This window comes from Physeter macrocephalus, chromosome 19, assembly GCF_002837175.3.
Source record: "Physeter macrocephalus isolate SW-GA chromosome 19, ASM283717v5, whole genome shotgun sequence".
NCBI lineage: Eukaryota > Metazoa > Chordata > Mammalia > Artiodactyla > Physeteridae > Physeter > Physeter macrocephalus.
Window position 1 is genome coordinate 87749287 of NC_041232.1, and position 14385 is coordinate 87763671.

A 14385-nucleotide genomic window follows, 5' to 3' on the forward strand; every position below is an offset into this window, starting at 1 on the left:
ATTATTTATTCCTTGGACATATTTACATCAAGGAGGCCATGTCAGCCTGAACTTTTTGTTATGGAAAGATGTTTGACAGAGTTGATTTCTTTACTAGTTTAAGTATATTTCTTAAATAGTTATAGTTTAAATAGTTAACTTTAAAGAGTTAGAAAAGCTGCTTTCAGGCTTTTAATTTCCTCGAGCCAGTTTTGGAAAAGTTACGGTTTTCAAGAAGTATGTCAACTGTAACTAAATATTCAAATTTTTTTTTTTAATTTAAAAAATTTATTTATTTTTGGCTGCATTGGGTTTTCGTTGCTGTGCGCAGGCTTTCTCTAGTTGTGGCGAGTGGGGGCTACTCTTGAGGTGCACAGGCTTCTCATTGCGGTGGCTTCTCTTGTTGCAGAGCACAGTCTCTAGGTGTGTGGGCTTCAGTAGTTGTGGCAGGTGGGCTCAGTAGTTGTGGCACGTGGGCTGTAGAGTGCAGGCTCAGTAGTTGCAGGCACGGGCTTAGTTGCTCCGCGCTATGTGGGAACTTCTGGGACCAGGGCTCAAACCTGTGACCCCTGCATTGGCAGGCAGATTCTTAACCACTGTGCCACCAGGGAAGCCCTCAAATTTTTTAAATTAAATTTTGTTAATAGTGTTTTCTTGTTATCTCTTCTTATATGTAGAATCTGTGATATTGATCTTCTTGATACTTATTTCTGCCCTTTCTCTTTTTTTCTTGATTAGTCTTCTAGTGGTTTGTCAACTTTAGCAGTCTTAAGGTTGAGTTTATTGATTTTCTATGCTGTATAATATTTTTCTATTTTATTAATGTTACCTTACCTTATTTCTTTCCTCCTACCTTCTTTGGTTTGTATTATTCTTACTTCTTCAGATAGATGCTTAATTCACTAGTTTTCACGTTTTTTCCCCTTTTTGAATATATGCAGTTGAGGCTATAAATTTCTCTGTAAGTACTACTTTGGCTGCATCCTAAAAGTTTTCATATGTATAATGTTTTCGCTATTGTCAACTACAGAATATTTTTAAATCTCCACTGTGATTTCTTCTTTGACCCATAGTTATTACAAAGTTATTTCTTAGTTTACAGCCATATTTGACTTTTCTAAGTATGTCTTTGTTCATATTTGACTTAATTGCATTGTTGTCAGAAAACATAGCATTCATTATTTCAGATCTATGAAGTATGTTGAGACTAGTTATAGGGCCTGATATTTAGTTGGTTTTTGTAAACATTCGCTGTGTGCTTGAAAAGAACATGGAATCTGAATTGTTGGTTGCAGTGTTTCATATGTCTGTTAGGTCAAGGTTGTTCATCTTGTTTTTCAGTTTCTGTGTACCCCTGCTTGATTTTGTTCTTTACCTTTTCTAACAGTTACTGAGGGTTGTGTTTAAATCTCCGATCAGTATTGTGAAGTCATCTGTTTTTCCTTGGAATTCTGTCTGTTTTTGGTATCACATATTTTGTGACTTTGGCGTTGACTATATACAAATTTTTTTTTTAACATCCTTATTGGAGTATAGTTGCTTTACAGTGTTGTGTTAGTTTCTGCTGTATAACAAAGTGAATCAGCTATATGTATACATATATCCCCATATCTCCTCCCTCTTGTATACAAATTTAAATTGCTATATATTTCTGCTGTATTAGGCATTTTCTCATTACAAAGTGACTTTCTTTATCTCCGCTAAAGCTTTTTGCATTAAATTCTACTTTGTTTTATGTTAATATAATAATGCCAGGTGGCTTTAATTTGCTTGGCATGTCCTTTTCCATCTTTGTACTTTCAACTTTTCTGTGTAATTATATTTATGTGTCTCTTGTAAATAGCATAAAGTTTAATTTTTATCTACTCCCATAATTTTTGACTATTTAGTGCATACATAATTATTGTAATACTGTTATATTTTTAGTTTAAATCTATCATTTTATATTGTGCTTTTAATGTGACTTAACTATTCTATATTTTTTCTCCTTTCTTACCATTTTATTTATTATTTTTTATAATTCCACATTTTTTCTAGTAGTTTGTAAGTTTTATAAGCAGTTTCTGTTCTTTTAGTATTTATCCTAGAAATTAAAAACATTCTTAATTTCTCAAAGTCTAAAGGTAATCATTTCCTTTGCATGTCACCTTAGAAGTGTTTAACTCCATTTACCCCTTCTGACCTAATCCATTTTTGTCATTTATTCTAATTGTAGTTATTCTTAAACTCCAAGATATTAATGGGTTTTTTTGTTTTTTTAATTAATTAATTAATTAATTAATTATTTTTGGCTGTGTTGGGTCTTCGTTTCTGTGCGAGGGCTTTCTCCAGTTGTGGCAAGCGGGGGTCACTCTTCATCACCGTGCACGGGCCTCTCACTGTTGCGGTCTCTCATTGCGGAGCACAGGCTCCAGACGCTCAGGCTCAGTAGTTGTGGCCCACAGGCCCAGTTGCTCTGCGGCATGTCCCCCATGGGGAGGCAGGGGCCCCACACGCTCAGGCTCAGTAGTTGTGGCCCACAGGCCCAGTTGCTCTGCGGCATGTGGGATCCTCCCAGACCAGGGCTCGAACCCATGTCCCCTGCATTGGCAGGCAGACACTCAACCACTGCGCCACCAGGGAAGCCTGATATTACGGTTTTACACATTCCCTCTTTTTTAAAAAAAATATTTATTTATTTATTTATTTTGGTTGTGCTGGGTCTTAGTTGTGGCACTCAGGATCTTCGTTGCGGCATGAGAGATCTTTAGTTGCGACATGCAGACTTCTTAGTTGCAGCATGCAGACACCCAGCTGCGGCATGCGAACTCCCAGTTTGCGGCATGCATGCAGGATCCGGTTCCCCGACCAGGGACCAAACCCGGAATCCCCGCATTGGGAGCGCGGAGTCTTAACCACTGGACCGCCTGGGAAGTCCCTACAGACTCCCTCTTAATTTTGGTTTATCCATGTTTTGTTCTTCTTCTGGCATTTCACACCTTCCATGTAGAATAATTTTCCTTCTGTCAGAAATTTATTTTTTTAGTTTTTGTTTAGTGCTGGTCTTTGTTGGGAACTCTCTAGATTTTTGCTTGGCTTTTCTTCTTGAAAAATAGTTTCACCTGTGTATAGATTTCTAAGTTGTCATGATTATTTTACTCTCTTTTGGCTTCCATGGCTGCTCTCTACTAGCTGTCATTTAAGTCTTACTCCCCTGTGACCCTTCCAGCCTCTTCCAGATTTTCTCTCTGTTGTTGGTGTCCTGCTGTCTGATATAATGTCTAGATGAATGTTTATTCTTGAATCTGTATATAGGTTTCTTTCATTCATCCAAGAAAATTCTTAGTTTGTCTTTTTAAATACTGCCTTTGCCCTATTTTGTCACCTCTCTTTCAAGGTTGGTTAGATATCCACACTGTACCCTTTGTTTCTCCTGTTTTTACTTTTGTATTTCCCACCTTTTTGTCTCTGTGCTTTATTCTATTAATAAATAATATTCCTAGTGCCCTGTCTTCCAAGTCACTAATTTCATCTTTGGCTGTGTCTAATCAGCTATTAAACCAATCAGTTTCTTAATTTCAGTTATTGGTATTTTTTTAGTTCTAAAAATTTTATTCAATTTCTATATCACATTGACTATTTCATTTTTATATTTGCCTATTCCATGCAAATGCAAATATTCTTCTAATTGTTCTTGTGTATCCAGGTGTTTTATAGTTTGTGTCTGTCACGTTTAATATCTGATGCCTTTCGCAGTTTTGTTCCCTTGTATTTTTTCCTTGTGGCTCTTGTTGCTGGTATGTTGTTTGACTGTGTACTGTGTGGTGTTTGCTGTTGTGTTGTGCTGTGGTTTATTTGGGTTTTGTTTGTTTGTTTGCAATTATATTTAAAAAGCTAACTATAGGAATCATTTGAAATAAAAGATGAAAGTATGTTTTTCCAAGACAAATACCCTGCTTCTAAACTGTGTACTTGGAGGTACTGCCTGTCTTGGAACATCTTCAACCAAGTTCAAGGTTCACAGTTACTGAATTATTCAGGAAATGTGAGCCTGGCTGCATCTCCACGTGTAGGTACCTTGGTCCAGGGTCTCCCTAAGTTTGAGAGTTAGCCCTTCATGGCCCCACCCATCATGGGAAGGAGGCCCTCTTGTTGGACCTCCACCTTTTGATGTTCCTGGTCTTTACTTTTGCTCCTTGCACTGGTGGACTATGGAAGAGCAAGTCCAAACTCTTGGGGAGGGCATGTGCTCTCAGGGCAAAGGAGATTGTATGGTCCCTGACCTCTCTGGTAGCTGATTTGGATTTAGTCCAGAGATTTCTCACTATCTACTCAGTTCTTTATTTCTTTTAAGAATTAAAAAAAAATTATACAGTATTTCTTATTGTTTTCAGTGGGAACATTGGTTCAAATAAAATACCTCCCATTACCCTAGGTCACAGAACTTTTTTGCAGTTTTTCTTTTTTTCTTTTTTTTTGACCGTGCTGTGCAGCTTGTGGGATCTTAGTTCCCCACCCAGGGATTGAACCCAGGCCACGGCAGTGAAAGCGCCAAGTCCTAACCACTGGACCACTAGGGAATTCCCTGCAATTTTTGTGTAAAGGAAGTCATACAAATTTGATTAAGTTCCATGGCAGTACTTTCCAACCTAAAATTTTGAGGTCTCAAATATGATAAACCTTATTCTTGAGAATGCACCAAGCTTTCTTTTAACAACAAAATACAACTATATCATAGAAAACCTGGGAGATGAAGGCTTTTAAAAAAACATCACTTGGATAAACAAACTATAGTATATCTATACAATGAATACTATCCATCAATAAAAAGGAATAAACTGTTGATCCATACGATAACTTGAACATAACATTCTTGAAGTTACAAAAGTGTAATGGTGGAGAGGAAATCCCTGGTTGCCAGGGGAAGGGCTGGGACAGGTGTGACTCTTGAGGGGGAGGGGGAGGAGGATCCTTGCTATGATGGAGACGGCTGTGTCCTGGGGGAGACAGATGGACAGGGTGGTGATGGGCATCTCTCTGAGCTTGGATCAAGTCTGCATTTGAGTTAACCGTTTTGTCGCATCAGGTCTGTGTTTGGATAACATGCGGTGGTCGTGCAACATGTTACCTTCAGGGGAAGCAGGTGAAGAGCACACGGGACTCTCTGTCCTGTTTGCCACTTCTTGTGAGTCTATTATTTCAAAATTAGAAGTTATTAAAAAGCACCCTTGATCTATGAGAGTGAGTATCGGTCTTAGAGGCAGACTTCAGGCTCTTAAATCAGGGGGTGTGAGTCTGCTTTCTTGCGTTGATGCCTTGACAGCTGTGGCCGCGGGCAGGTCTCCCAGTCTCTGCACCTCAAGTTTTCTCATCTGTTTCTCCGTGGGGTGAAGTTGTGTATAAAACAGTGCGCCAAGAGCGTGACTTTGCTCTTTGTGCCTTTGTCTTTCTGGCCCTTCTTACATTCGGCTTCTTGTATCAATTTGTGTTGGCTTTTAATAGAATGCTGAGTACCTCTTTCATCTTATCAGATACATTTACTACCTCATTTGCCTTTTAACTAGACTATGGTGTTTCTTCAGGAAAGAGCTACTGACGCAGTTTTTAGATGATGTGAATGTGAGGCAGAGGGGCATTACCGACGACGTACCGAACAGCCCCTGGGGAAGGGCGGGCCGCTGCTGTCCGGGTGCGGCTGGAACAGGGAACCCGGCGGCGTGCCCTCGGGCTCTTCCCGCGCCTGTGCACTCGCGCCCTCCTCCCCTGGCTACACAGGTGGCGTTGGAGGCCTCGGGCTCACGTTCTGCTTGCTTAATTACACTCGTGAAAAGCGAGTACTTCTCTGCAACCCGTTGAGGAAAACTCCCGGGAGGGCACCAGCTTCCCGGTGCCACTGCTTGCCTGCATGCAGTGTGGACTGTCCGGGCCCAGCACGGGGGTGGCCGTACCCACTGGCCGGGCAGGGCAGGCTCTGAGAGCGCGGGGCCGCCTCCTGCCAGCCCCCCGGCCCCGCTGCGTGGGTTCGCTGTGGGCGGTGTTCCCTTCGGGCCGAGAGCCGAGCCGAGCTGAGCTTCTGCAGCCCGGGGAGGCTCCTGACTTTCTGCCCCAGCCTTTCCCTCCATCAGCTTCGTTATTAAGATAATGCTGGATCTGGGGTGTTTGCCCTGTTTCCTTTTGCTATTCCTTCATCCTTTGACTTTTGGAGACATTTTAAGGTGTTATCTGTTAAATTGCTTGTAATTAGTATATTGATTTATTTGTTTAGAAACTGACAGATGTGCTATTTTTAATAGGAATATTTACCCTTTCACATAATTGACACAGACTCTTGGGCCTCACTTCTGCTGTGTGTATTTGTACTGTTGCTACACAGATGTTTTACATGCACGCGCGCACATACAGCCCTGCAAGGTGGCCCCCCCGCATGCGGCCTGAAACCACTGTGAATGCTGGGAGAATCCTGAATTCCTCTGTCTCCATTCACCCCAGGATTTGACCCTCTGATCAGTATTTGGTTGCTGTGGGGCCTGAGAAGATGGGCTGATTCTCCCTGAAGAACCGTCTGGGTTTGTGCCCGTCCTCCTGACGTGGGAGACGCGCTCTCAGAACCGCGGGACCCGTGCTTACCAAGCCCGCGGCCTGTGCCACCTCCTCACTCGCCTTCTGGCCTCCAGGCTTTCTTTGGTTCCGTCCACCTTGGACACTGAGGCTCGGTTTCTTTTCGAAACACTGCTTTATTTCAAATCCCCAGTCCACCCACGCCCACTCAAAACTTGATAATGTGATTTGGAATTTTGCTTCTACCAATTTCAACCACCTTTCATACTTAACTAGATTTTCTGTTCCTTAGGACCCAAGACTGCATTTTGTTTATTTATCCTCTTGTGTGTTGCAGTGGATACAAATCACAGGGACAGTTAGCCTATTGGGGGGAATATCCGATCCGCCAGTGACAGAACGTCCATGCCTTCTGAGCCCCGGAGTCTGGCTGACCCCCTGCCTTCCTAGGTGGCACCCCCATGCTTTCCATTTCAGCTCCGCCTTTTCTATGAAACCTTCTCTGGCTGTTCAGGGCCAGTGATCATCCGCTCCGCCAGCGTGACTCTCAGTCACCCGCTTTGATGCGCTATTGCTGACACGTGGCATCTTCCGGGTGCTGTTACCAGGGCTCAGAAGGGTCAAGTCTGCCGTCAGCCCAGATCGTGGAACTCTGACATTTGGGAATTCGGAACCCATACAAGTCATATGTAACGTCATTCCTGTAAAATTCCATTAACCCATGCTTTCCCCCAATGGAGTAGCTTCAGGAGAATTTAGGGGGTTGGTTTGACAGGAGTTGACTATCTGGAAAAAGGAACCTAGAATCACTTCCAATTTCTGGCTTGGGTGATGGGTAGATCGCACCATTCATTGGTGGGAGAAGTGTCTCCTCCTCCTCGAGCAAGAATAAATTTGTTCTTACTTTGTTTGGCACAGGACAGGGAGGAAGTGGGAAAACTAGCCTCCATCGTGTATGTATTCATTTAAAGGTATTTGTGATAAATCTAAGGTCAGATACCCTGTAGGCAATAGAATATGCAGTCTGAAGCCCGGGAGAAAGGTTCAAACCAGGAACAGAATATTACCTCCCCAGTGCGTGGCCGTGGGTGAATTCACCTAGTGAAAACATTTTGGAACCATCCCTTGCCATCCGTGGTGTGGCACGAAAATTGTAAAGAATCACAGAATGAAAAATCTGGGGGGGAAATTCAGATAAAATAGCATCTGTGCTTTTTCCTTTAAATGACAATTTACAGGAAAAGGTTTTGATTACTTTAGATAAAACTTGTCATTTAAATGACTTTTCTTTTGCTCAGATCAGGATCTAAACGTAAGTCTCACTTCAGAGGAATGCGTGTGAATTATTTCAGGTATATCCACTCCCTGCGGAGCCTGGTGTGAGCTGGGGCTGTTTCACCTGGTTCTGATAAATGCTGCAGGTTTAATTGTAACAGATTAAGTTGAAATGTAGCAGGCCTCATGGGGCGCCAGTGGGGTCGCGCTGCATGTTTGAGCAAAGTACACCTCACTTACTCAGGGTCCAGGTTACCTCCTCAGACACTTTTGTAGCTGTAAGACGAGACTGTTTGGAAAAGGAAGTGCCACCGTTAAGATGATCTTATGTTCTAAAATTAACCTTGTGCTTTCTTCCTGTAGTGTAAAGCAGGTTCATACATGTTCCTCTCGGTGACTCCCCTGAACACCCTGGCCCATGAAGATGGTTTATTTCATTTTTCTTATTTTATAACAGTAGAGGTCACAACTGCCTCTGGTTCAGCTGACCATCTAAAATTGCAATGACTTCTCCATTTATTTGGGATAGGTCTCTAGATAATTTCACAGTTGCTAAATTAGCAACATGATTTAGCTTAAATATATATATGGTATCTATTACCTTATAATCTATTACTGTAATACTCAAAATAGTAGGCTTAACATATATTTTTTTGTTCACAAATCATGTTACTATAAAGTACTAGTCGAATAGAGGTCTGGGTTTTAAAATTCCATACGATTAGAACATTACTAAAAAGTAAGTTAAATATGGTGATGGTAATTACTCTGTCAACTTGGTGTTTGAAGTTTGAGCTAGAAATTTTTTGCATTAAAAAGCAAATTATTGTACTAACATTTGATCAAGATGTACAGTGTGAATCAGAGTAAACTTAAGCTCTACCTCCTACCTATATGGTATTATTGTCCTAGTTGAAGGTATTTTTCCTTAATAGTTTCACTTGTAAACCATGAACTTGCGTTCTGCAGTAGTTCGGTTTTATTTTTCGGAACCTGAAGGTTATCTCCATTCCCTTTTTTACTAGTAACTACTGCTTTGTACATTCTTTGAGGGGATTTAGGTGTGTAGTCAACCTAAACTTTTCCAGTGGTATTGATTTGTGATGTAGTGTTTCATGAAGTATTATATTCTTCCAGTTCTGTACAACAGTGGTTGTATTAGTAAACCCTCTCTGGCCCAGGATCTCAGGAGCACGACCTGGAGGAACCTGAGAGATGCTCCTTTGGTTTCCGCTCAGCCCCAGCCCAGCGCAGACTGCAGGTTCTTGAGAAAGGCCTGTCCGGCTGCAGATAGGAACCCACTTGCCTTGAGATCCCTGAGGCAGGCTGATGTCTTCAAAAGTAATTCGACCAAAAGCTGCAAGGAGACCACAGCACACAGAGAAGAGGCCTGTCTTCCCGATTGTAGACGTCTGCTCCAAGGAGCCAGCTGGGCCGTCTTCGCAGGGCTCACATGCCCCGCCCAGGCCCTGCCCCTGCTCTCTGCCCACCAGGCTCCTGCTCATTGGTTGGCCATCTGGCCTGCGTGTTACCCGGTGACTCGGACTCTCACTTTATTTCCTGACTCCTGGAGACTCTGTCTTATTACCACACCCAAATCACAGATAAGTCCCTGTAAAATCCTTCTTTTTTTAAAAAAAATTTATTTATTTTATTATTATTTTTTTTTTTTTTGGCTGCATTGGGTCTCTGTCGCGCTGTGCACGGGCTTTCTCTAGTTGCGGCGAGCGGGGGCTACTCTTCGTTGCGGTGCGCGGGCTTCTCCTTGCAGTGGCTTCTCTTGTGGCGGAGCACGGGCTCTAGGCCTGTGGGCTTCAGTAGTTGTGGCTCGTGGGCTCAGTAGTTGTGGCTCGCGGGCTCTAGAGCACAGGCTCAGTAGTTGTGGTGCACGGGCTTAGTTGCTCCGCGGCACGTGGGATCTTCCCGGACCAGGGCTCGAACCCGTGTCCCCTGCATTGGCAGGCAGATTCTTAACCACTGCGCCACCAGGGAAGTCCTGTAAAATCCTTCTTTTTCTTCTTCCAACCTTCCTCGCACCCTGAACTCTTCTGGGCGGCCGCCACTTAGTACCTGTTGGCAGGACACTCCCCAGTACTTTGCCAGCCTTTCCTCCTGGCTGGCCACCCCTCCGGGCGCCTCCCCACAGCTGATGGGAGACCCCTGGGGCTCACACAAGCCAGGTGCTGTGTGCAGGCGATGGCACCTCCTGGACCAGCGCCCCCGGGGCAGGGGAGGCCCGGGGACCGCGGTGCTCTCCCCGCAGGTCATCTTGCTCAGGCCGTGTCCTCACCCTCCTAGCAGGATTAGGAAGAGCCAAGAGGTAGCGAGGGGCTGCTTTACAAGGTCTGTGTCGCTGTCAGTTAAAGATTTTCTTTCTGACCAGTACAGGTATTATAATTTGTAAGATGTGAAAGTTACGGACAAGTGAATTGTGATTCTTTTATTTTAATTTCTTTGACTCACCTACAGACTTTCTTCGCTGACTGACCCCTTAAGATGGCCTTCCAAGTGTGCGTTTATTAATAGGCATGTCACAGGGTTGGACACAAGCAGCTTCAGCACGTGGAGCTGCTCCGTCCTAGCTGCTGCTTTCCTGATAGAAATGAGTCAGGCGCAGACTTCCTGGGAGAACCCGAAGCATATCTGGGTGGTCTTAGGTCTGATTGTCAGTGAGGACGAACGAGGCCTGGCTGGTTACGTACAAAGGTGTAATTCCTCTGTCCTTGTTCTGCCTCGTGATTGTCTGGGGCTGAGTGACTCCTTGCTGACTAAAGGGCTTCACCAGTCCACCTCGGAGGTGTGCGGAAGGGCTGCCGCTCACCCACCCGCATTTTCGTGTCCTACCTGCCGTAAAAGTGGCCGCCACCCACGATCAGCGTCCTGCCTTGAGGGACAGTGACGCCCTCACCCCTGTGCCAGATGTTTGGTTCCTTGCTGTGACTCGATATTTTCTTTACTGGCTCTCCAAATTCTAGCCTCTTGAACAAATGAAATTTTCTTACCTCTAAATCTAGGCCCTGTTTTCACCGTTGCTAAGGGGCCTCTCATTTGTTGGTGGTTCTTCTTACTTTTCGCTGAAACCCTGGGAGCCCTTCCTGGTTCACGGGCTGCTTCTGTGCTGGCTTCTTCCTGGGGGTATCTCAGCGTTAGCTCGAGCCGTGGCACATTTCCCTGTGCCAGCCCCTGTCGTTGCAGTGCAGTATTGTTCCACGTCGCTGGGTGTGTCTGCCTGCCTACCTGCACACCCCTGGATATCTTTGATGTTCTGGTTTTAGTTAGCCAAATTTCACTCTCTTTGCCACACTTATATTTTGCATTTCATGCTTGGGCATTCTTTTAATCAAATGAAATAAAAATCTTGTAAATAAAAATATTCTATGTAAAAATGTTAGACACAGCTGAACATTTTTGACACACCTGGTATATAGAGAGAGCTGCTCTGGGAACAGCTAGCAAGCAGCCCTCCCCGCAGTGGTACGTTCTTGGTGCGTGTCCTTACAGGGGGCTCTTTAGAATTCCAGGCTTGGGAGGACTCTATTCCAGCCCTGTGCTTTCAGGCAGGATTGCAACAAAACTGTCCGAGGTAGCGTGGACCACCATTTGCTTTAAGTTGCAATCTTACTATACAGTTGTAAATTATGAAATTTCTAGGGTAAGTAAAAGGTCCACAGTCTAGTGACAAATGCCCTTGTGTTTGTCATAGATTTAACATGTTCAGTCTTTGTTCAGATCCTTTTTCTTTTTAAGAAGGTAGATGTCATAAAGTCATGGACCTTCCCTCTCTCTGCTCCTGCCTTCCCCAGAGGTGATTTTTCTCCTGAAATTGGGGTGCGTCCTTTTTGTTCATGTCTTTATGGCCTTGGTGCATATGGTGGGACCCATGAACATTAAAAAGTTTGGTATTTTTTTTTAAATCATAAATGTGATTGTATTAAGTGTATTTATACCTTGGTTTGCTATTGCCCCAATTTTAACTATACTGTCACTGGGCGGCTTGGATGTTTTCACGATCAGTGCCGCACGGACGGCATCCTAGTACGTGCTGCTGGGCGCACGTCGGGGCTTCTCCTGGTGGGCCGATGGCTGGAAGAGGCGCGGCTGGGGACACTCTGGCCAGTCTTCGTTTCCCTGCGTGCTGCCAGGTCCTCTCAAAGTGGCTCCACTGTTTACACGTCTACTTGCAGTTCATTAAAATACTTGTTTCCCCACATCCTCACTAATGTTTGCTGTTCTCAAGCTCTTGTTTTGTTTCACAGTTCTCTAATATCCTAAATATTCTGAACTCGTATTTGGAATACCTTTGTGGTTATCCACGAAGATGATGGTGTGTGGTAGAGGCGTCAAAGGAAAGAGGGCTTTTATTCAGGCCCTTGCTGGTTGGAAGCAGAATAGGGGTGAGCGGTCCGGAGCCCTACATGGGACCCCGATGGACTGTCCACAGAACAACGTCTGCCCCCCGTGGGAGACGGGCGGTATCGCAAGGGTGTCCAGGGAACAGGTTTCAGACGTGGGGAGTCTGTGTATGTGGAATTTGGGTTTTGGAGAAAGAATCACGGGGAAAATTGGGTCAAAGGGTAACACGTAGACGTCTAAGGTGACGGGAGTGTGTGGGGAGACACGAGGGGGACAGGCGTGTGCAGCACGGCTCTGGATGCAGGCTGGCGGGGGACGCCGGTCGCGGTCTGGACGGCTCCATGGGCTCCGCAGAAGGCTTGTCCCAGGGCTGCTGAGGCCAGAGGGCAGTGGACCCTGCACAGGGTGGAGCACAGTCCCGGGGCGGAGTGCCTCAGCCGGTGTCCTGCAGGCCCTCCTCCTGGACCACCTGCCCGCGTCGTGCACAACGGGGCTGCTTAAAAAATGGGCCAACGAGAAAAACAAATTTCTACGAATCATACGCATGTGTTTACTTTACGTTTTACATTAATTCATAGAAATGTATGTTCATTCACCAGTCTGTTAATGTAGAGCTCTGGCCCCTTTTTTTTTTAGTATGTTTTGAAAATCTATGTTGTTTTCCTCATACAAAGAGGTATCCGTAGTGCCTGGTTTATAATTTCCCCTTTGGATTTCCTTATGGCGGAGGGAAAACGATTTTACAGATCTGTCTGGTGAGAATCTTCCCGAAGATTTAAGTTCCTTGTTTTTTGTCTCACCCACACCTTATTAAAAATGTTTTTTTAAAACAATTCAGCATTGTCCAATCTTTCAAAACCATTCCATTTCACTGAAGTGGAAAAACAGATCTCCTGATTTCGGTTAATAATCCCATTTCATCAAATTACATAACATCAGTGTGTACACCAGGCACGGGTGGGCCACAGCGGCTCTTGGTCGGTGGAAGGAGACGGTCAGCGTCGTGTCGGAGGACAGCTTACAGGTGCTGGTGCCGTGGACATCAGTCACCCCAGCAGAACGGCGCATGCCGGACGGGTGCGGGACGGTCCACCGTAGAGCGTAATCGGGGCCGTGGCTCAGCCTGCTCGGGGGTCGTGGCCCTGACCCTGAAGTCCAGGCTCCGCGAGGTGGGCTGACCCCGCCCCCCGCTCTCAGCCTTTCTGGTCCCCTGGTCTCAGGGCCTGGCCCAGGGGCTCGCGCGCTCAGAGGGCCTTCCGCCTGCCCGGTCCTCCCCCCGGAGCCTGTTCCCCTCCCGCAGGGCGCTCATCACGCTGGGGACGCGTCTTTGTTTTTGTAAAATGACGGGCCAGATATCCAGACCCGTTTCAGATGTTGATGCCCAGGAAAGCCGGGGACTTCCTTCCACGTGGCGCTCTCCCCTCTGAGCCTGGATGGAGAGCTTCGCTGTGTCCACCTTTCCCAGCTTCGGCGGCCTTCGCGAACCGGGCTGGAGGGCCAAGTAGGAGCACCTGCTCCACTGGCACCTGCGAACGCGCTCTGGGCTGAAAAGAGGCCTGTGGACACACATGTCAACACTCTCATTTATCTTACAGTCTGAAATCCAGTATGATCTGTTTATTCCATATAAATTAAAGACAGTGCATTTAAATAAATAAATTTATATGGAAAACCTGGGCGTGAGCTGTTGGATCACACTAATGACTGCAATGGGTTTTCTTTGGCAGTTTGCGTGTGAACCTGGACATGGGAAAAGCCGCCTACGGGTGGATGATTATGAAAGATGAGAATATTCCCGGCACAGTGGTCCGGACCAGCACCATCCCGGAGGAGCTGGGGCGCCTGGTGTACCTGCTGACCGACAAGACAGGTACCGCTGTCCGCGCATTCACCTCTGGAGGCATCTAGTGGCGGGGGGATCCTGGCGTGTCTGTGTCCACACACGTTTATGGTGTGTGTGTGTGTGTGCGTGTGTGTGTGCATGCACCTGCACGTGTGTGAGAAACAGAGTATTGAATTCGCGGTTAGAATTCCCCAGACTCGGGACTTCTTTGGTGGCACAGTGGATAGGAATCTGCCTGCCAATGCAGGGGACACGGGTTCGAGCCCTGGTCCGGGAAGATCCCACATGCCACGGAGCAACTAAGCCCATGCGCCACAATTACTGAGCCTGCGCTCTAGAGCCCACGAGCCACAACTACTGAGCCCGCGAGCCACAACTGCTGAAGCCTGCACGCCTAG

General features: G+C 45.6%; 1 protein-coding gene across 15 annotated transcripts in view; it reads left to right on the forward strand.

The window, feature by feature from the left end:
* The window catches only part of ATP9B (ATPase phospholipid transporting 9B (putative)), a 224623-nt gene that overhangs the window by 153140 nt on the left and 57098 nt on the right, over window positions 1–14385 (forward strand). For all 15 annotated transcript variants that reach the window (XR_008615993.1, XR_008615992.1, XR_008615994.1 and 12 more), the window contains one exon: window positions 13872–14014. Coding sequence is in view for 12 of the 15 variants with exons in the window: in XM_055080638.1 (XP_054936613.1) it covers window positions 13872–14014 (143 nt within the window). In the remaining 3 variants the exon portion in view is untranslated. The remainder of the gene's footprint in view (window positions 1–13871; window positions 14015–14385) is intronic.